This window comes from Rana temporaria, chromosome 4 (genome assembly GCF_905171775.1).
Source record: "Rana temporaria chromosome 4, aRanTem1.1, whole genome shotgun sequence".
NCBI classification, from domain to species: Eukaryota; Metazoa; Chordata; class Amphibia; order Anura; family Ranidae; genus Rana; species Rana temporaria.
Window position 1 is genome coordinate 186984266 of NC_053492.1, and position 21650 is coordinate 187005915.

The 21650-nt window shown below is 43.6% G+C and overlaps 1 protein-coding gene across 5 annotated transcripts in view; it reads right to left on the reverse strand.

Annotated features, from left to right (window-relative positions):
• The window catches only part of OPA1 (OPA1 mitochondrial dynamin like GTPase), a 110859-nt gene extending 91657 nt beyond the window's left edge, over positions 1 to 19202 (reverse strand). For 2 of the 5 annotated variants that reach the window (XM_040349522.1, XM_040349519.1), the window contains exons 1-6: positions 19077 to 19202; positions 12682 to 12964; positions 10935 to 11031; positions 8842 to 8949; positions 6028 to 6081; positions 5620 to 5687 (exon numbers count right to left, since the gene is read on the reverse strand). In XM_040349522.1, coding sequence (XP_040205456.1) covers positions 5620 to 5687; positions 6028 to 6081; positions 8842 to 8949; positions 10935 to 11031; positions 12682 to 12964; positions 19077 to 19093 — 627 coding nt within the window. In that variant the 5' untranslated portion in view covers positions 19094 to 19202. Of the gene's footprint in view, positions 1 to 5619; positions 5688 to 6027; positions 6082 to 8557; positions 8563 to 8840; positions 8950 to 10934; positions 11032 to 12681; positions 12965 to 19076 lie in introns of all 5 variants that reach the window. The other 3 variants (XM_040349523.1, XM_040349521.1, XM_040349520.1) reach the window with 2 other exon arrangements.
• Between the last annotated feature and the right edge of the window lie 2448 nt (positions 19203 to 21650).

A 21650-nucleotide genomic window follows, 5' to 3' on the forward strand; every position in this document is an offset into this window, starting at 1 on the left:
CAAATGCTTACAATCCTAAAAAAGGCTTAGAACTGTTAATATTTACCTAAGCAGGACATTATTTCCGCCACCAACACACATGCAACATTTCTGTAAGCAGAGCTACCGCTACCAATAAAAATCAGGGAATGGGTGCAGAATAGCAGGCTGCAAAAGTTAAATACAGGAAATGGATTAGAAAGAAAATGCAGCAGGCATGTTATTCAGTTTCTACCTATGAGCAAGCATAAGCCTTTGGGACCCTCTCAGTCATCTAATGAACACTGGGGATCACAGAGGATCTGTGGTTTCCGGGTGCAGGGAAAAGGGTTTCTTTAAAAGGGGATCTAATGAAGAGTGCACCCAATCTGCTACATGAAGCCATTTAAAAGATTGCCAACATCAAAGGATCTGGGAAAGGCACAGTGCTCCTGCCTTGGTGTGAAATGCTCTGTAGTTTACACAGATACATTTGTGTATTTTATACAGACAGACACAATAGACTGAAGAATTGTAGTATAAACAAGGCACTCTCAACCAGGGTTCCTACAGGCATTCCTTAAAGGGGTTGTAAAGCTTTGTGGTTTTTTTTTGTATACTTACCTCCTCTGTGCAAGGGTTTTGCAGAGTGGGCCTGATGCTTCTCTTCTGGGGTTCCCCCGCAGCGCTCCTGGATCCTCCCCGCATCAAGTGCCCCCTCGGAGAACCGCTTTCCATGGGGGCACTTATGCAGGCGTGTTCCTGAGTTCTGGAGCTGCGTCCTTTGACACAGACAGGACTCGTCCCCCGCGTCACTGGATTTGATTGACAGCAGTGGGAGCCAATGGCTCCTACTGCCATCAATCTGTCGAATGAGGACCAGAGACTGTGGCTGGAGCTGCTGCGCTCTCTCATCGCTGGAAATATCAGGTTCAGGTAAGTAAAAGGGGGGCTCTGGAGGGCAGCTGCACTAAAGCGCATAGAATGCATTAAAGGGGTTGTACAGGTTCATGTTTTTTCACCTTAATGCATCCTATGCATCAAGGTGAAAAAACATCTGACATTTACGGCCCCCCAGCCTCCCTGTTTTACTTACCTGAGCCTGTTCACCTGCTGCCCTTGCCCCCGACGTCCTCTTCTCCGCTCAGTCTGGCTGTTTATTGGCTAGAGTGGATGGATTGATAGCAGTGTAGCCATTGGCTCGCGCTGCTGTCAATCACATCCAATGACGCGGCACGCTGGGGGGCGGGGCCAAGTGATACAGTGAGTGGCTATAGCCGCCGGCTGTATCATGGGAGCACAGTGGAGGCAAGTATAACATGTTTGTTATTTAAAAATATATATCCTTTACAACCCCTTTAAGATGTAAAACCTTGAGGATTTAGGGCCAGACTCACAAACAATAGTGCCGGTGTAACGTAAGCCGTTTACATTACACCGCCGCAAGTTTTCAGTTTTAGTGCCCGATCCACAAAGCACTTACCTGGAAACTTGCGGCGGTGTATCGTAAAGACGTCCGGCGCAAGGCGGGCCAATTCAAATAGGCGTGTGCCATTTAAATTAGGCGCGTCCCACGCCGGAACTACTGCGCATGCTCCGTTTCGCAATTCCCGTTGTGCTTTGCGCGCAGTGACGTTAATTTTCTGAACGGCGACGCGCGTAGCGTAATTCCGTATTCCCGGACGGCTTCTGCAAACGACGTTCATTTTTAAATTTCGACGCGGGAACGACGCCCATACTTTATACAGCAATACGATTGCTGTGTAAAGTTAAGGCAGGTCAAATAACGACTAACTTTGCGACGGGAAACTAGACTAGCGGCGACGTGGCGAACGCGAAAATCCGTTGTGAATCGCCGTAACTCCTAATTTGCATACCCTACGCTGGTTTACGACGCGAACTCCCCCCAGCGGCGGCTGCGGTACTGCATCCTAAGATCCGATAGTGTAAAACAATTACACCTGTCGGATCTTATGGATACCTATGCGTAACTGATTCTATGAATCAGTCGCATAGATAGAAACAGAGATACGACGGCGTATCAGGAGATACGCCGTTGTATCTCTTTTGTGAATCTGGCCCTTAAAACCCAGTTTAAGCTGTTGCTGATTGATCTCCTGGGTGATGGTGCCCGCATAGTTCTGGGGCCAATGACATATGGCAGAGTCAGCTTAATGACATAAAGGACTATATTGGCTACCTGTAAGGGATGCTTTCTGACCACCAATATAAGGTCCAATGAATTGGGTTTTAGCAGGGTATCCCTAAAACCTAAAAATGTTAAGGTTTCCTCAGGGATTAGAATATTGGGAAAGGCTGGAGTAGACACTGATTCGGGGAACAAAGAACACACACACACACAAAACAAAAACAAACAAAAAAAACACCACACAAAGTACAGAAGTGAGTTATTGCACATGTTTAAAGGAATGTACAGTTGTGTAAAACAGGAGAAAACTCCCTTACGCCTAACCTATATTTATTTGCAACTTATTGCATGGTCCTCCATGCCCCTGAAGACTGTAGTCTATTTTGGTGCTTTCATAAGCCAGTGAAGACAAAAGGGCTGGGATAGAAGTGATCTCTAGAAGTCTTATCTAACATCTCATCTATGCTGGTCTTCTAAAGCCTGGCACACACTTATATACAGCCCCAGCGGGCCTAAGGCCCCTTTCAGACGTCCGCTCCGTCTGTCCGTTCATTACAAGTCCGTTAACGGACTTGTAATGAATCCCTATGGGGACGCGTCCGTTAGCGGATGGAGCATCCGCTAGCGTCCGCGTCAGTCGGGATCCGCTTTTCCGAACGGAAGAAACCCTATTTTTCTTTCGTTCGGCGGAGCGGAACTGATGCAGACGGACAGACGGTCCGTCTGCATCAGGTTCCCCATAGGTGACAGCGGAGCAGAGACAGGGAGGTCCCTGCACTGTGTGCGGGGACCGCCCTATCCGCCGACAGCTGAGCGGGGATCCCCGCTGAGCCGACGGAGACACACGGAGCGGACCCGGAAACGCTCCGTGTGAAAGAGCCCTTAGTAAATCAACCGAATTGTGTTCTTCTAGATGTTTGTTTCCTTTTCTAAACCTGAATGAGTCCGATTTCTTATATGTTGTGCTGTCAAAAAGCTAGAAGGTGACCGGTGGGTAAGGTAGTCATTGTTCTATATGTACCAGTGTCGGTATACTTAAAGATTAGAGGAGGACATAACTTGCAGAGGCATCTAGCTATTAATGGATGACTTATACATCAATAAGTATGAATGTATACAAATGGAACTTATGCTTTTTATGAAGCTGTGAGAAAGCGATGGCATTTAGATGTATCCATCCCTGTAAGGATTAAATATATATAACATTACTAATAATATTCTCTCATGACAGTTGATAGTTAGCTTAGGACTGCAGGCAGGCTGCATCTGGCAACAAAATTGGAATATGAAACTAGTTCATTACTTAAGAATTTCAGTTTTATTTTTATTTTTTTTGCAGTGGGGAATTTCCCTTTTAATTTATCACAGGCATGCAAATGTCTCACCACAGGAGGAGCGCAGGATGCATCATTACTAAACATAGGCAAAAATCATAAAATGCAGCATTCTACCCCCGGTTTGTGTAGTAAATGTAGTAGAAAATCCTCTCGCAGAGCACATACAAACAAACAAATTCTGGAAACACACCGACATAATCAAGATGCAAATCGAGACAGTTGTAAAAATGACAAATCAGCTGTCAAAATAAAGCCTTTTTGTAACCTTAAACAAAAGTCAAACAAATGGGTAGATTTGTGAACAAACAAGTCTTTTCCTAGAAGCAAGGGTACATAGCTGATAGTCTGGAATCTCACTCTCTTGAAAGGATAAGTTCATCTTTTAAAAAAATATATATATTTTTAGGAGACTGTAAAGCATTTCACTCACGATTAGCAGATTGTGGGTGCAATGCCAGGCTCCAGCAGACTGTCCATGTAGCCGTCATCCGTACCTCTGATAGACAGGCAGCTATTGAATGACAGGAGGATCAATGAACTCCCTAGAGTGCCCATCAGCACCCTGGTAGCTCATTGAGAACTATAAGCTGTCAGCCGCAAAGAATGTTGGTACTTGTAGTTCATTCATTCACAGAATTCTGTGAATAAATGACGTGGCAGTGAGCAGACCCCTGAACAGCCACACTCTTGTTGAATTCTGACAGTGGGTGCAGAGAGAAGATCCCCAGGCCAGCTGTCACAAGGAGGGAGGGGATGGGGTGGGGCAGGCTGATGTTGAACATGTTACATCCTAAATATAGGTGTAACACAAGCATTTGGTGCCAACTGCCATGGCTTAATAAAAAGCAGTTTTAAGGAGTCAACCACTCGGAAATGTTGTAGTTGCAGATGGATTCTAGTCTTATGAGACACCTGCTGAATTCTTAGAACTCTTGGAAACTATTGGAATGGTCTTATTTTTTTCAGAGCGGTTCCTGACCACTTCTAAATCTCAATCCTGACAAAACTGGGGTATTCCCACTTCTAATGCAGCCATCATACTAAACGAAACAAAAGAAAAATGGAGAACAGGGCCCTCCATTTCTGACGAGTAAAGCTGGACATACATGGCCTGAATTTTAAATGATTCTTGTGAATCAGCTGAAATTCAAGCCATTAATGGCCCGGCGGACACCACCCACCTCAACAAACTTGCACTGAGAAAGTGGAGTCTGGCAGAAAAAAAGTCATACAAACAGTGACTGCAGTCAATTAACCAAAGTCACTGTTTAGGCGTTCTGACAACTGTGGGTGCCAGCTGTAAGAATACAATAGCCGGCAGCAGGACATTCATCCATCTAGGCTGTTTAGTGTGGATAAAGTCATCTATGGATTACTTTACATGTATACCCAGCGTAAAGGGGTTGTAAAGGTAAAACAAAAAAAAATCCCTAAATAGCTTCCTTTACCTTAGTGCAGTCCTCCTTCACTTACCTCATCCTTCGATTTTGCTTTTAAATGTCCTTATTTCTTTGGAGAAAAACTCACTTCCTGTTCTTCTGTCTGTAACTACACACCATAATGCAAGGCTTTCTCCCTGTGTGGAGTGTCATGCTCACCCCCTTTCTTGAGGGGGCGAGCAGGAGAGTCAGAACGCCCACTAACACACAGCTCCTTTATCTGCAAGGTAGAGCGCGTCCAGACTCCCCTGCTCACCCCCTCAAGGGAGGGGGCGAGCACGACACTCCACACCAGGGAGAAAGCCTTGTATTACAGACAGAAGAACAGGAAGTGAGGATTTCTCAGAAGAAATAAGGACATTTAAAAGCAAAATCGAAGGATGAGGTAAGTGAAGGAGGACTGCAATAAAGTAAAGGAAGCTATTTAGGAAAAAAAAATGTTACCTTTACAATCCCTTTAAGGTGTGTAGACCTATGAACACCTGATGTGTCGGCGACATAAAAATGGGAATGCTGTAGTACATCTCCCCTGACAATCCCCAGGCATAACAAGGCAACTTCATGTTTAGGTTGCTCGGAATGCGCTTGTACATACAAAATCTTCTATCCATGGCAATCCTTTGTCAAACTATTGAATGGCTTTTCCATAAGAGCAGCAACGATCATCAGGATTGCCTAATTCAGTACAGGTTTCCTTAACAGAAAAAAAGAAGAAGCAAATGTAATGCCATCTCACCTTCTTATATTGCTTTTCAGAGCCATCAAAATTCTGGCTGTCAGTAGCTTTGAAAGCAGAATCACTTCCTAGTAGTGAAAAAAATTACAAATATTGTAAATCATTAGAATTTATCATGAAAAATACAAGACAACTAACTGTTAGACATTCAATAAGCTCTGTATTAACATATAAATACTATAAACAATAACTATATGAAATGAAAAAGACTGAGGTTACACACAAAACAGACTACAGAATCAGGCTTCCTTTCCAGGAAAAGCCAAAATTAGGCAATAGAATTTGTAAAGAAAGTAAAACTGTGTTCCCATCCCCATAGCATCCTAGAGTTCTGTACACTTACAGGTAGTTGAATAGAACTTAATAGGTTTCACATGTCATAACGGCAGCAGACATTGCATTACACACCTAACAATTGTAGCAGATCAGAAGCTCCTATGACTTCACTAACCAAATTGTGACCTGTGAAAAATCAGCAAGAAAAAATGGGAAAAGATATTACGAGCCATAATATGAAGTTAGTAAAGCCTGGAAAGGAATCCTGCCTCCTGCTCTGTTTTCACACTGGTAAGTACAACAATTACATGTGAAATGATGCATGCAGACACAGGAAAATAAGATTTGGATTAGCACCATTTAAAATATGGATCTTCAAACTTCGGCCCTCCAGTTGTTCAGGAACTACAATTCCCATCATGCCTAGTCATGTCTGAGAATGTCAGTGTGTTACAATGCCTCATGGGATGTGTAGTTCTACAACAGCTGGAGGGCCGTAGTTTGAGGATCCCTGATCTAAAACGTAGCATTTCTGAGTATTTGAAACTACGGTCACCCGTGGCTCAACACCCCCAGGTAACATGTAAAAGTGTCCACCTAGGTCATCACTGCTCTGTGAGCACCTTGGACACCACAAGCTCTATAAGGCCCCATGTACACTGCTGCTGCTAAATGGACGTTCAGAGGCAGTTGGACACTTTTTTTCAATGTTATCTTATGTGTACATGTACACAGGTTTGTTTACTGTCATTTTTAGGCAGTTGCGTTGATAGGCCTTTCTTTGAAGGCAAAAAAAATTAGTTCAGGCGCTGAAGTTTCCGACGTTTCAGACGCCAAGCACGTTTACAGCTGTTTTTTTTTTTTTTTTAAACGCTTCTAAATGCGAACGCGGCAAAACTGATTTTTTAAACATGGGTTACTATCGGTCAAGTTAAATCGCTCAGGAGACTTTTTGAAGTTCAAACCGAACATCAGAATGGGAACAAAAGGGACTTCAGCAACTCTGGCACGGTTGTTGGTGCCGGACGGGCTGGTCTGAGTATTTCAAAAACTGCTGATCTACTGGGATTTTCACGCACAACCATCTCAGGTTTACAGAGAATGGTCCAAAAAAGAGGAAATATCCAGTGAGAGGCAGTTATGTAGACGAAAATGCCTTGTTGATGTCAGAGAATGGGCAGACTGGTTCAGAATAATAAAAAGGCAACAGTACTTCAAATAACTCGTACAATCAAGGTATGCAGAATACCATCTCTAAATGCACAACACATCAAATCTTGAAGCAAATGGGCTACAGCAGCAGAAGATCCCACCGGGTGTCACTCCTGTCAGCTAACAACAGGAAACTGAGGCTAAAATTCACACAGGTTTACCAAAATTGGACAACAGAACAATGAAAAAAACTTTGCCTGCTCTGATGGTTCTCCATTTCAGCAGCGACATTCAAATGGTAGGGTCAGAATTTGGCATAAACAACATAAAAACATGTATTCATCCTGCCTAGCAACGGTTCAGGCTGGTGGTGGTGGTGGTCTAAGGGTGTGGGGGATGTTTTCTTGGCACACCTTTGACCCCTTAGCTCTGATGCTTGACCCAATACCTGGACAGTCAGGGACGATCAGTGCAGAGGTGGGGGGAGTTACAATCACTAATCTCTGTGTGGCCCCTCAGCTGCTTTATTGAAAGACACACAGGGAGATTGGCGATTGTAACTCCCCCCCACCACTGCACCGATCGTCCCTCACTGTCCCCTCCATGTTCTTCTCTGTGTTCTCCGTGTGATCCAGTCCCCCCCCCCCCCCCCCCTGTCCTTCACTCTCCCCTGTCCCAGGTCTGTCAGGATGAAGAGCGGAGGAAGGAGCCAGTATACATTGTCATTTACCGACTCCTTCCTTTTCTGAATGAACAAAGTCACCGACTCTGTCCATTCATAACTGAGCATTGTAAACTGTGTTGCTGCTGTCTCCTCTCCATTCTTCATAGAAGCCAGGCCAGCTTCTATCGGACCGACTGACATACACACGGGCAGAATGTTGTCTGGTATTTTTTGTACCGACAAATTTGTCCCAACATTCTGCCCGTGTGTATGGGCTTTAGTAGCAAAGATTCTAAATAAATCAACATACCATTGCCTTTATATTCATTCTCGTATCAAAGCAATTGCTTTATGAATGACCAATTCATGTATATAAGGATGAGTGTGCATATTGCTAATCAAAATTGTTGGGATGAAGCTCAAAGCAGTATTTAAACCAAAAGCAAACATTTATTATGTTGCAGCTTACTAATCCTTAGATGCAATGGCTGTATTAATTAGGCTTTCTTTATTCTAATTTAATCTGGTGATCCAGCTAGTAGGTTTGCTGTTTTTCAACAGAAAAGCTCTCTTGCAGTTACAAGGTTGAGACCGATCATTTAACACTGGCAGGGGTGCTTACAATGATCAGCTTTTAAGCATGTAAAACCTTTATCCCAAAAGGAGAAAACTGTTTGCTGTAACTGATTATAAAGTATTAGTTGGAAATCAGCTTCAATTTGTTAGTGTATGTAAATCTGCTAGTGCATTCAACACCCCCCAGACTGACAATTCCGCTGTCCAAATCTGCCCTGTGCTCCATCTAAATTGTCGTCAGTATGTCAGGTGTGTTACTGGCCAGATTACCAGGGGAAGACAGGGGGGGGGGGGGTCTAAAATAACAAAACTAATGCAGCCACCACATCTAATGTTTGGTAAGCTGCAATACGTTACATTTTTGGTTTTGGATGTAATACCGCTTTAACATAGAAAATCGTGAATGTCTAAAACTACAGTATGGAGATATAGGATGTGCACCGCAAGCTTTGAAAATACAATTCTTCAAATGTAAACTGTCAAAAATCTAAACACATATCAATGAAGAAAACCTGACAGAATACTGATCATTTTTTTTTTTGAAGATCCATTACCTGATGAAAGCCAACTTTTAACAAAGCTAAAACTTTCCCCTATCTTGTCAAAGTCTGGCAAAAGTTTGGCTAGCTCCTCAGAATCCGGAAGTGCTTTACTGAGCTTATCTGCAATGGAAACATACAGGTTAAAACTAAAATAATGTTCAAAATGTATAAAGAAGCGTATAGCTAAAGGCAACAATATGTAGAAAGGTTACATTCCAAATGACTAATGATCACTCAGAATTTTCATACAGCACAAATGGTGTTTTAGGAAGACTGCACCACCAGTTATCCTGAGAACATTCATATAATGGTCTTCTGAAGAACTGCGTATAAATGACGATGTACTGGGGATAGACAGTCCTGCCTCTAAAGCAGTAAGGGAAGACTAAAGAGGATGTGCACATCCGATTAACAGCATCGTGCAACAATCTGGTTGTCTGGATCTTTATACAAGTCACCAGGTTTACCCCCTGGTATTGACAATATAATGTTTTCACATAACGCACGTGTCAAACACAAGGCCCGTGGGCTGAATCTGGCTCACCAGGCCATTTCATGTGGACCTCACACCTCACCTGCGACTGTGGCACCCCTCTCATCTGCACCCCCACTTTGTCTCAACAGTCAGTAGCAGACAGGAGGACAGAACTCCTCCTACAGATTCTGCACCTCTGAGCAGCTGCAGCAACCCCTTGTCTCTGCCGCTCCTGGTTTCAGCATTCAGCAGACTCCCGACAGCCCTTCTCCTCCAGAGCTCAGGCTTTCTGCTTCCCAGCTGCTTCTTCCCGGCAGCAGCACAAGGTAAGGGAGGTGCACTGTGATGTAAGGAAGGGTGGGGGGACTCCTGAAATCCAATGTGAGGAGGATGGGGTGCTCTGGAAATATGCCTATAATTATGAGAATAATACATTTCTATGCCAGTTAAAAAGGAGGGTTGCACACTGCTGGTATCATAAAGAGTAGATGCATTTAACCACTTAAGCCCCGGACCATTTTGCAGCTAAATGCCCAGGCCAGGTTTTGTGATTCGGCACTGCGTCGCTTTAACAGACAATTGCGCGGTCGTGCGACGTGGCTCCCAAACAAAATTGGCGTTCTTTTTTCCCCACAAATAGAGCTTTCTTTTGGTGGTATTTGATCACCTCTGCGGTTTTTATTTTTTGCGCTATAAACAAAAATAGAGCGGCAATTTTGAAAAAAAACGCAATATTTTTTACTTTTTTCTATAATAAATATCCCCCAAAAACATAAACATTTTTTTTTCCCCTCAGTTTAGGCCGATACGTATTCTTCTACCTATTTTTGGTATAAAAAAAAAAAATCGCAATAAGCGTTTATCGATTGGTTTGCGCAAAATTTATAGCGTTTACAAAATAGGGGATAGTTTTATTGCATTTTTATTAATTATTTTTGTTTTACGTGACTGCGACATTATGGCGGACACTTCGGACAATTTTGACACATTTTTGGGACCATTTAAATTGCATTGTTTATTGTGAAAATGACAGTTGCAGTTTGGGAGTTAACCACAGGGGGCGCTGTAGGAGTTAGGGTTCACCTAGTGTGTGTTTACAACTGTAGGAGGGTGTGGCTGTAGGACTGACGTCATCGATCGAGTCTCCCTATAAAAAGGGATCACTCGATCGATACGCCGCCACAGTGAAGCACGGGGAAGCCGTGTTTACATACGGCTCTCCCCATTCTTCAGCTCCGGGGAGCGATCGCGACGGAGCGGCTAAACGAATAGCCGCGCCGTCGTCCCGGATCGCTCCCCGAGGGAATCCGCCCGCCGCACGCAGCGGAGGGGGTCCCGATCGGACCCCCCACCCGCTAGAAGGCAAGGATATACGCCCATCTGCCTGTCCGTGCCATTTTGCGGACGTAAATAGTCGTGCGGCGGGCGTTAAGGGGTTAAATAGTCTTACAGGACACAACCAGCCCTTTGAGGGCAACCAAAACGCTGATGTGGCCCGCACTGAAATTTAGTTTGACAACCCTGACAAAGCAAGTTGTTCAAGGAGTCCTCAGATCCAATACTAAACAAGCACAAAATAGAATCAAACTAATGGTAAAGAATACAGTAATCCGCAAACCTGATTACTGACCAAAATTGATGTGTTCATCTAACTCCCATATGAAATCAGGGATAATCCACTTGTATTCACCAAGGTCAGGGAACATGTCCTTCCATTGGTCAAAAGTCTGAAACACAAAAAAGCAAATAAAAAGACAAAACATAGAACTCAATAAATAAAAAGAAGAAGTTCACATTTTTTTAAAAATATAATAAATTCACATATTTTTGCAGATGTGTACCGAGGTGCTGCATAGTGAAAGGTTATACCCTAAATTTGGGTGCAACATGTTACTAAAGGGGAATGTAGCCTTTAAGAAATATGACTAAAATGATAGGATGTAGCTTTGCTTCTTTGTGATTTGCTTGGCTATCCAGACAGATTTATTGGTGTTTTGGAGTAAAGAACCAACAGCTACATGACACCAGGGCAGCAGAAAGGAGGACAGTTAGATCAAATGTACTGCTCATGCAGAGCAGTGACAGCGCATTGGGTTGGCAGCAGACAACTTCCTTCATTCTGGAAGAACTAAGCACTGGTACCAAAGTATCACGCACAAAGTTACCAAAGAACTCATTAGATGCAATCAGGGTGGCCATAAAAACCCCAAACCTCTCACGATAAAATTATTAAACTGTAGGTATAAAAAAAAAAAAAAAGAATGATTTTGATTAGTGCTAGATGGCACTGCATTGGGTGCTATCGTAACTCAATTTTAGGATAGCTATAAAACGCTCAATCCCTACCATAAGCCAATTAAGACCATTTGTATAATACAGTGGGCTCCAAACTTTCTAAACAAACGGCCAACTTACTGTCCCTCAGACTTTAGGGGGGCATATTGTGGGAGTAAAACATATTTTGGGGTCAGTGGGAGGAATTGTTCCCAATCATTGGGGTCAGCTTGGCCCAAACAAACACTCACTTTTTTACCCTGAAAATTGAGGGTAAAGTGTGCCTGCGTGTTATACTCAGGGGGCTGTGGAAGTTTTTTTTACTGAAACTTCCCTCTAAAAGTTAGGCTGCGTGTTATACACCGATAAATACAGTATATAAAAAGTGTATGAAAAGCGACGGTCGGCTTCTTTCGGCTACTCGTGACGCGATGTATGCGACCGTCGGAAGCCTGTCAATCAAATAGGAATGCCCAGTCCCGAAGACCATACCCGAAAGCGGCGGAGAAGATCTATCTCTAAAACGGTAAGTACTGTTTCATTTTTAAAAAAAACACCCGATTCTGCTGCCCAAAATGAGCCTCAATCTAATGTTAAAAAATTTTTTTCGGGTGAACTCCCACTTTAAATGATGCAAATCCTCAAACAATCAATGTTAATTCCAGGTTGTGAGGCAACAAAACATGAAAAATGCCAAGGGGGGTGAATACTTTTGCAAGGCACTGTAACCTCTGCAGTCAGTTCAACTTTGAAGATAGCAACCTCCAGTGCCCCAGCCTTACAACACATGTACTTTGCTTATATTATTTTATGGACTTTATGGTATGCATGGACCAATCAATACATATTATACAGAGTTGTTCTGCCCCGAATCTTAGCTAGTCCATTATGCCTTACCCTGATGTATTGCATAGATATATGTTATATGACTCTTTTGTAAATAATTGTGTTTTATCATTTTGTCCATGCGCTAGATTTTTTTTACCCGTTAGCCTTTTTACCTTAATGCACAGACTTCCTTGAAGTAAAAAAAAAAAAAAAAAACTATTTGGCTTCAGAATCACTTTCATTTTAACAAGTTGAAAAAGATATACAACACATACCTTCTTAGCCGTGTATCCACCACCAACAGCTGATCCCAATACCAGGTAGCGCAGTTTTAACAACTTGGATGCCAACCTAGCAACCCAGAAGTTGCGTTGAGTCTGATATGCAGTATTTAGAGACAGAAGTTTGCTTCTCCGTAATGGGAGACGAGACAGCCCCGAGTAATATCGAACTGGTGGTCTTGGATAGGAATAATGGTGTCTGTGGACATACAGGCTCTGCCGTGGGAGTTTATTTCCTTTAACAGGATGCTGATTTATCACCCCTCTGCACACAATGCTGAAAAACACAAATAGTACAAATTATCAGTAAGAGCCGGTTCACACTGGGGCGACTCGTCAGGGGACTCAGCTGCCTGACAAGTCGCGTCCCATTCTATTCAATAGAACCGTTCTAATAGGAGCGACGCAAGTCGCTCCGACTTAGAAAAAGTTTCTTGTACGACTTTGGGGGCGACTTGCATTGACTTCTATACAGAAGTCATTTTGCAAGTCGCCTCTGAAGTCGTCTTCAGGATGCCTTGCAGAGTCGCCCCCGAAGTCGTTCCACCCCAGTGTGAACCGGCTCTTAACAAGCAACATCCAGTTATTTCTATGCGTCCGGATTTTGTCGAACCCTGCCCTACAGGTCATCAGTTTAGCGTTACCTATGAGCTAAAATTATTGATCTCACTCTGGCGTGTGCGGTGACATGCAACATGTGTAGCACAATCACCTTTTTTTTCTTTTATGTAGGCATCCCAATGATTGCATTTTTTGTATGTATGCCTGCATATGTGGGGAGGTTCAAATTGTTTTTGTTTGTTGTTTTACTTATGATTTTATTGCTATCACATCGGAGATCAATGTGATAGCAGATACGCGACAGGTACTCTCTGTGGGGGCAGTGTGTGAAAGGAGAGGGGCTGGACAGGAGAAGAGAAGAATATACAGTGAGGGGCAGTCTGTACAGACAGGCTCGCTCACTTGCCGACGCTGACTATCATTGTCGGCTTTTAAATGTAATTTGCATCGTATTTTTAACCTTAACGTTAGAGCGGTGAGAAGCAGCTGCCATTCAGGCCCGCCACTAAATAAACACCAAGGGGCAGGGTCACCTAGTGACATCACATGGTGACCCAACCCTTTGTTTAATTTAGTGGTTGGCCTGAATGACAGCTGCTTCTCCTTTTTCTGCATCCAATTCACATGACAGGAGAGTGGAGTGGGTTCACACATCTTTGGGGTGGCCGTGGAGCGCACAGCAGAAGAGTCCTGTGCTCTGGTCTGTTTCAGGTCCAAATTCTGTCAAAAATTCAGACCTAAAACAGTGAACAGAGATGCACCGGACCCCCTGCTGTGCCCCACGACTGCATAGTGTGAACCCAGCATAAAATTCACCCCTTAATCTTTATATACTCACCTTCGCAGCACTACCCCACTGCTTCATCATAACATATCCTATGTAATCTCTGTGTTGCCGCTTACACAGGGTAGATGATATATGCTTCTCAGACATGCCACAGTGTTCAGGCCTGGCAATTGTGGGAGGAGGTTACAGGTATTTTGTGGTGACTGATTGAAGAGTGGAGGAGGAGCAATAGGAAAGCGAGTATAAAAGGCTTGAAGACTGTCACTTTTCTTTAAATGGGCAGAAGAGAACATCTCTTAAAATGCACAGTATTTAGTTTAATAATAAACACATCATACTTACCTGCTTTGTACAGTGGCTTTGCACAGAGCAGCCCTAATCCTCCTCTTGAGTCCTGTGCCGGCGCAACTGGCCCCTCCTCCTTGCCAACTGCCCCCAAGTGCTTGGTCCTGAGCCACCTCTGTGTGTCTATGAAACACTGTTGTGATTGAAAGCAGCCATTGCGGAGTGAGAGACCCGGGAGAGCAGCCGCTTGTGTACATCACTGGATCAGGATTTGGCTGCAAGAAGAGCTGCGCACTGAAAGTTTTTGTAACCTTCATGCAAAGAATGCCTGAAGGTAAAATCCTTCAGCTTTAACAAACACTTTAAAAGACTCAGATTTACTTCGTTAGCGGCTGATAACTAATAGCCTGGAGACAGACCTTGGAAAGAGAACTCAGATTTTGGTGAAGGCCTTTGAATAAAATGATTAGCTGTACGAGGTCTCATTTCCTGCCAACTTATGCTCCTTTAGTGAATCAGCTGACAGATGGAACGCAGAAGATAAAAGAGCATGTAAGGATGGCCAGAAATGAGCCGACGTCTCAGCAAGGGATTAAACAAACAGTCTGTCACCTAATGACGACCATAAACAGGGCATGCCGAACCACATTTAACTAGTCTTAGTTGGGAAAAAACATACTAAGGAATTTGACTGCCAACAGTTTGAATCAAAAATGTAAAAGTTGAATCCCAATTATGGATTTTTTTCGTATAGTGAGCGTTGGTTATAGTAAAAGTAGGCATAATCCATACCAGGCCGATCCCTGTGGAAGAAAAGAATTACTGTAGCAGCCACCCTGCTACCCGGTGATGATGATATCTTCTGGGTCCTGTGCTGTCCTGCTGAATAGTAAACACAGGGGGTTGCTCGATCGGCATGGGCACCATTAAGGAGAACCCTATGCATTTTCCTCTCTGACTGGACAAGGTAGAGAGGTGGGGTGGTTACATTATGATCTGCAGCTCGTCCAATCAGAGAATGTCTTGTATTCATTGAATAGTGCCTATACAGAGCAAGTAACTCAGTTTCATAGCACCTGGACGACAGCGAGGAACACTGTAGGTAGAGTTGGCTACTACATTGACTCTCCACTTCACAGAGATCAGCACGGTATACAATATGCATACTTACGCTCCAAGCTGGACAAATCTAACTATACAAACATATCCATTCTTGGAATTCACCTTGTAAATCAGAATTGTTGTTGGTAGGCTGATGTGATCTATTCAATATTTGTAAAGAAAATTGGTTATAACTGCCACAAACCTTCATGTATTTGGCAACTAAATTCTGTATGTAGTACAAGAGAGAAAAAGAAAGAATCCGATTGGAGAAAAGAAAACATTCCTTCATTAGGCAATCATAGCAAAAGTCCAGAGTCCCCCCACCATCTCCAAACACAACAACTTCCTGCTGTCCATGTCTGATGGAGGTCTTGTACAGAGAAATATGCGAGTTGCTATTGCCAACTTTGGTCAGAAGATGCTACTTGCCAGGCTTCCGGTCTCTGGTCTCAATACCTTGAGGTAATAACCCACAATTCAAGACTTGACGTAAAGAGCATCTTTCGCTACGGTTTGTAAGAGCTGCACAATTCTGGCTAAAATAAAAATCCCAATGTTTTTGCTTGAAATAAAAATCACGATTCTCACGGCGTAACAACATCTTTTTTACATTATTCAAAAAATAGAAAAAAAATTGGGCTCTCTTTATTGTTTTTTTTTTTTTTTTTTTTATTAAAGTGTATTTGTTCCAAAAACATTGCGTTTAAAACACTACTGCATAAATACAGTGTGACATAAAATATTGCAACAACCACCAAAATGGGGTTTAGGGTTGCTGCTAAAAAAAATTAAAATTGGTTCAAGGTTCTAACTACTTTTCTAGCAAAAAAAATACTGATTTTAACTTGTAAGCAAGAAGTGTCAGAAAAAGTTTTGGTCTTTAAAGCGAAGGTTCCGCGACCAATCGATTTTTTTTTTCAGTGATGTTATAAAATCTCAATGGAGTACTCACTTGTTAGGCGATTTAAAACAGCCCCTGTCCGTTTTTTTAGAAAAGATAAACTTATATAATCCGATCTAGGCATTTTCCATTTTGCTCGTGGGCATGGTGAAGCCCACAAGCAATTACTTCCTGGAAGCGGTGAATGCCCTTCTCTAAAATGGCGATATCAGCTACGCCCCCGTCACATGACCGGCGTCAGATGTCACTTCTTCGTTGAAAATCTCGCGGGTTTTCGCGTTGTATCTTTAGAAGCACGGAAATGTGCTCCCAGTACACACTGCGGCGAGCACCCATAACGCACTCTGTTCCCGGGGAGACGCCAACTCCCGCAGGAGGGGAAACCAGGAAGTCAAAAATTATAATGGAATTTATATGTCAGATTAAAAATTCATGGGTCATTTGTCTATGCTAGTTGTGCAAGGAAGCGGACAAAATAGACTTGTAATTTGGGTGAACCTCCGCTTTAAGTGGTTAAACTTCCCTCATTTACATACCAAAGTTCATCCCTTTGATCTAAAATAACTAAATGATACTTTGTTTATAGTTCTCTCCCAGCACTGACATTGTTGTGATAAACTTGGCAGGCTGCCTGTTTTTTTTTTTTTTGACAGCTGTGAGCAGAGAACTCTCTGCACTGAATCAGGAAAATGCTGCATTAAAGCGGAGGTTCACCCTTAAAATGAACTTTTCAGCATCCTTAAACTCCATCCCATTTAAGCATCATAGCGTTGTCAATTTTTTTTTTCAATGGTCCCTTACCTGTACTTTGCTGTGCTTCCGGGTTTTCATCCCAGCGGGGAGTGGGCGTGTCTCTATTTTCCCCGACGGCGCTGTGCATTGTGGGCGCTTTTTGCCTGGTGTTCTTGCAGTGACGTGTGGGCCAATCACAGCACATCAACTGAACTAGCTGCGCATGTAGTCTCACGCTAGCTGTGCTGTCACATGACGAACTAGTGTAACATCACAGCGGGGCGTGTCCTGTTCAGGACGCCGCCGGCCGTTGTGATGGCAACTGTGCAGTGTTGACGGCGCGACTCGCCGTCAACACTGCGCATGCGCGGGATTACGCGGTGAATGCTGGGACATCAGCATTCGCCGCATCCCGGAAGAAATACAGGAGGGCTTCAAGGTGCCCTCAATGAAGATGGCAATGTTCATGACAACATTTTATAAAATATCCTTTGCTGGCAAAGCGCGATCGTGGCGGCTGCAAGATCGGCACTAGTAAGTGAAGAAATGTGTATTTGAACAGCAGCAGAGTAGTCAGGAAAAAGAAAAACGTTTCCCAGCAGAACCTCCGCTTTAAGATCGTGAGGGGGGGTTGAATCGAGATCACTATTTTAATCGTGCAGCTCTACTGTTTGCACAGTTGTTTTTGTGTGCACTTCAAGTTTGAGGTTTTATTATTTTCATTATTATTCATTTTAGCCACAGGGCCACCTTTGGACAGAAGCATCGTCAGTCTGGGGGGGGGGGGGGGGGGGTTTAGATGTTGTAGCAGATTTAAATACACTAACAGATTGAAGCAGAACTCCGCCTAACACGTTATAAGCCGATGTAACAAACAGTTTATTTTTTCCTTTTGACATAAAGGTTTTACATAAATAAAATCTGATCATTGTAAGCACCCATGCTGGTGTTAAAGGATTTGCCTCATCCCTGTAACTTGACTTGTAACTGTAACTGCAAGAGAGCTTGTTCTTTTGAAAGGCAGACGTACTTGCTGGATTACCAGATGAAAATAAAAGGAAGAAAGCCTAAAAAAAGGAAACTAATGCCGTCATCACATCCAAGAATCGGTAAACTGCAATATAATTAATGCTTGCTCGTGGGTTTAACAAATAGTTTCCTGGGGAATGTTTATTTTCTTTTTCTCCAAGTGATATTGAGCCCAGGTTCACACTGACAGCCGGAATTCCCACATGTCAGTGCCAACTTGCAGGCGATTTGAAAAACATCTGTGTTCATTTCTGCTCAGATGTCAATGGAAATCGCATCCCGAAGTCGCCAAAATTAGTACAAAAACTACTTTTGGGAATCGGTGCGGCGCCGCAATGTTAGCGTTGCACTGATTGGGAAAGTACCATTGCCAGGATTGCTGCCAATTTCGCATGTCAAAGTGCATTCCAAATCGCTACAACGTGGACCAGGTTCATTTAAAAAAAAATAATAAACATGTTATTCTTACATGCTCTGCAGTGATTTTGCAGAGAGCAGCTCCGATCTTCCTTTTTTTGGGTCCCCCGCCAGTGCTGCTGTGCTCCTGTCTCTTCAGCCAGTACCACAACAGCAAGCCACTTGCTTCCTGAGCCCAGCTCTATGCATCCATAAGACACATATAGTTGCAGCTCCGGCTTGTGGGGGGGGGGGGGCGGTCGGATAAATTCTAGTGGAGAACCAAGTATCCCCCCCCCCCCCCCCATAAGAAGAAGAGGAAGGACATTAAACAGTTTTTCCCTTTGAGGGTGAGGTTCCACATGAAGGAAAAGTCACTGGAGGTATACAGTCATGTCATGATACTACAGGCCAATGTAATTCAGCAGGTGCGTCATTACTGCCAGTGGCCATGTCCTATCATAGAAGAATCCTGAGCTCAGAGCACCTATAGATGGACTTCCCATGTGCTTCTATCAAACACCACAGCAGCCACCTACTAGGACCCCCTATAGCGGGCACTGCACAGTCAGGACTCGCCCCAATCCCACTCACCAGGCAGCCCGCAACATTCTGGGTGACCGGCGAGCTCTGCCCTCTCCTGCACATCCAGCACCAGCTGCCAAACAAGGACACCCGAAGCTGTCACTAGCTCCACTTCCGGGAAACACCAGAGCGCACGCTGAATTGGGTTCCTTAGGAAACATTGCGCGGCGTCAAAGGTTCCGGTACATAAAGGTTCCTGTAGCTGTGTGATGGGTAGAAAGTGTAAACGCAGAAGAAATAGATATCGCACAGAACGAGTCTTGCAGCACAATAAGCTTTATATAAAATATAGCATTCTGATGAGAAAGAAGTTCTTCTTTTAGAACAGAATATTTACTTGTTTACTGTTATCACTTGTTCTATAAAGAATTCAAGAATAGTTCCAGGGATGAATATTTTATACACACATTGGCATAGCTCCCAACTGTCCCTGATTTGGAGCGAAGTCCCTCTGTCCCTCTTTCCTCCTCATGTGTCCCTTTTTTTGTTCTGATCTATATAGATGTATATAAAATGCACTTTTTATCTTTCAAAAAGTGTTTTCCAGCACTAAACATTTTATCTGATTTCTAAATTGCTGCATGTTTCAATTCTAAAAGCCAATATAAAGGAATAAAAGCACTTGTGGATTGAATTATGTTTTTTTTTGGTTATTTCTCCGTTAAGGGGGAGTGGCAGGGGTGTGTCCTATGCTACATACGTTTGCTAGTAGATTACATTCCCATCTCACAATGTTGGGAAGTAAGGATGAGCTCCGGCGTGTCCGCACACCCATACCTCCCCCAACTTTTCAAAATTCAACTGTGAGACATGCATTCAAAGTTTTTTTTACCTGACATCATCAAAGTTGTTGAGCGGGGGCGGGTTGGGCGCAGGGTGATATCTTCTTACCTCCTCCCCCGTGCTGCCTCCATTGGCTCCTCTTCCTGTGCGGGAAAAATTCCCTATCGCGGGACTGCAGGAAAAAAGTGTCTATGCAGGAAAGTCCCACAGAATCCGTGCGGGTTGGGAGGTATGCACACCCCACCCCACGTGCAGAGCCCGCCAGGAAGTCGGCACTGCACTGCGCTAATCACAGGCAGTGAGACATTTCCCAATCTCTGCGGCCACGCATCGGGACAATGTCTCACTGCCTGTGATTAGCGCAGGGCAGTGCTGACTTCCTAGGGGGCTCTGCACATGGGGTGTGTAAATATGCCAGAGCTCATCCTTATTGGGAAGTATGCATTGGACCAGCTCAGACCAATATATGTAAATACTATTGGCGACTTGTGTTCAGGTGCACTGTTGTGTGGCTGCCCTGCCGCATTCTGAACGCAGGAGGTTACTCACTCAGCATTGGTGCCATTCAGAGATTGCTCTGCATTTTCTGAATTATAGAAAAGCGCTCTTTGATTGGACATGGTCTAAAGCGTGATATTTCATTAAAGAGGATTAGAGATCCTCAAGAGATTCATCAAAGAACAGTATGCGGGTGGTAAGAAAAATATAAATAGATTTATTGAAATTTAAATATGGGTAAAACCACGAAAAGCTTCACCATTTCATAAAAAAAAATGACAACTGTGTCAACACAAACTGGCAGTTACCATGACCATATCCATCCATGATTCAAAACGTATAGGAGCGAAGGCAGATCTTCCCTAAGGGACACAAACCGCAAGACAAAAAGTAAATGCTCATTGAAGTGAATGGATCGCCCCTTGGAAGTGAGCTTTTAATCTGGCCGGAGGATTACCCGTGGAGGAAGTTCCCAACGTTCCGGTGTGAATTCCATCAATCTTCTGAGCCTTGTTTGGCCCCCCTGAACGGCGGTCGCAGGCTTTGTGGTAAGCCTTCAATTTTACCTAAGGTGGCAGGTAGTACAACACGTGAATGATTACATCCATGTCACTACACTGGAAAATATCTACTGGATTTTTACACATATGAACTTTTTTTTTTTTTTTATTTATTTCTTTATGCACGTTTTACTGTGAAAGCAGTAACCGTACGCGGACTAGTAGCAGCACAATTTTCATATTTTTGTGATTCTAAGTTATTTTATTTGTACCTATTCTTGATCATTTAGGAATCACAGTACACACATATTGAATTCTATGTTCACTGAGTTTATTATCTTTTATACAGTATATCTCAGCTACCATGACCATGCCTGATGCCTCCATCCTCACACACACACACACACACACACACACACACACACACATTCAAATCTAGAACCTCATAGGGGGAGTAAAACTGGTCAGTGAAAAAGTGACAAACGTTCCCTGGTCCACATTAGCGATATGACCAAAAATGTCAGTGTAATGATAACAGACCCGGGGATCCAGGGTCAGGCTTAGAAGCAGCTAAATGGGGTGTGTGAAAAAAGAGATTCTGCTCTGTTCCAAGGCTGATGAATAATGCTGGGTTAGATCCTCGACCAGGTATCAATAAAGTTCCACACTAGAGACAGTAGGCTCTGTGTGCAGTAATCAGGAGCCAAGCTGGTGCAGAGCGAGGCCAACAGGCAGTGGACTCCCCCACAGGTACAGGTGGTGTGCAATGTAGCACCCTCTACCTTAGGTAGAATGTGCTAGA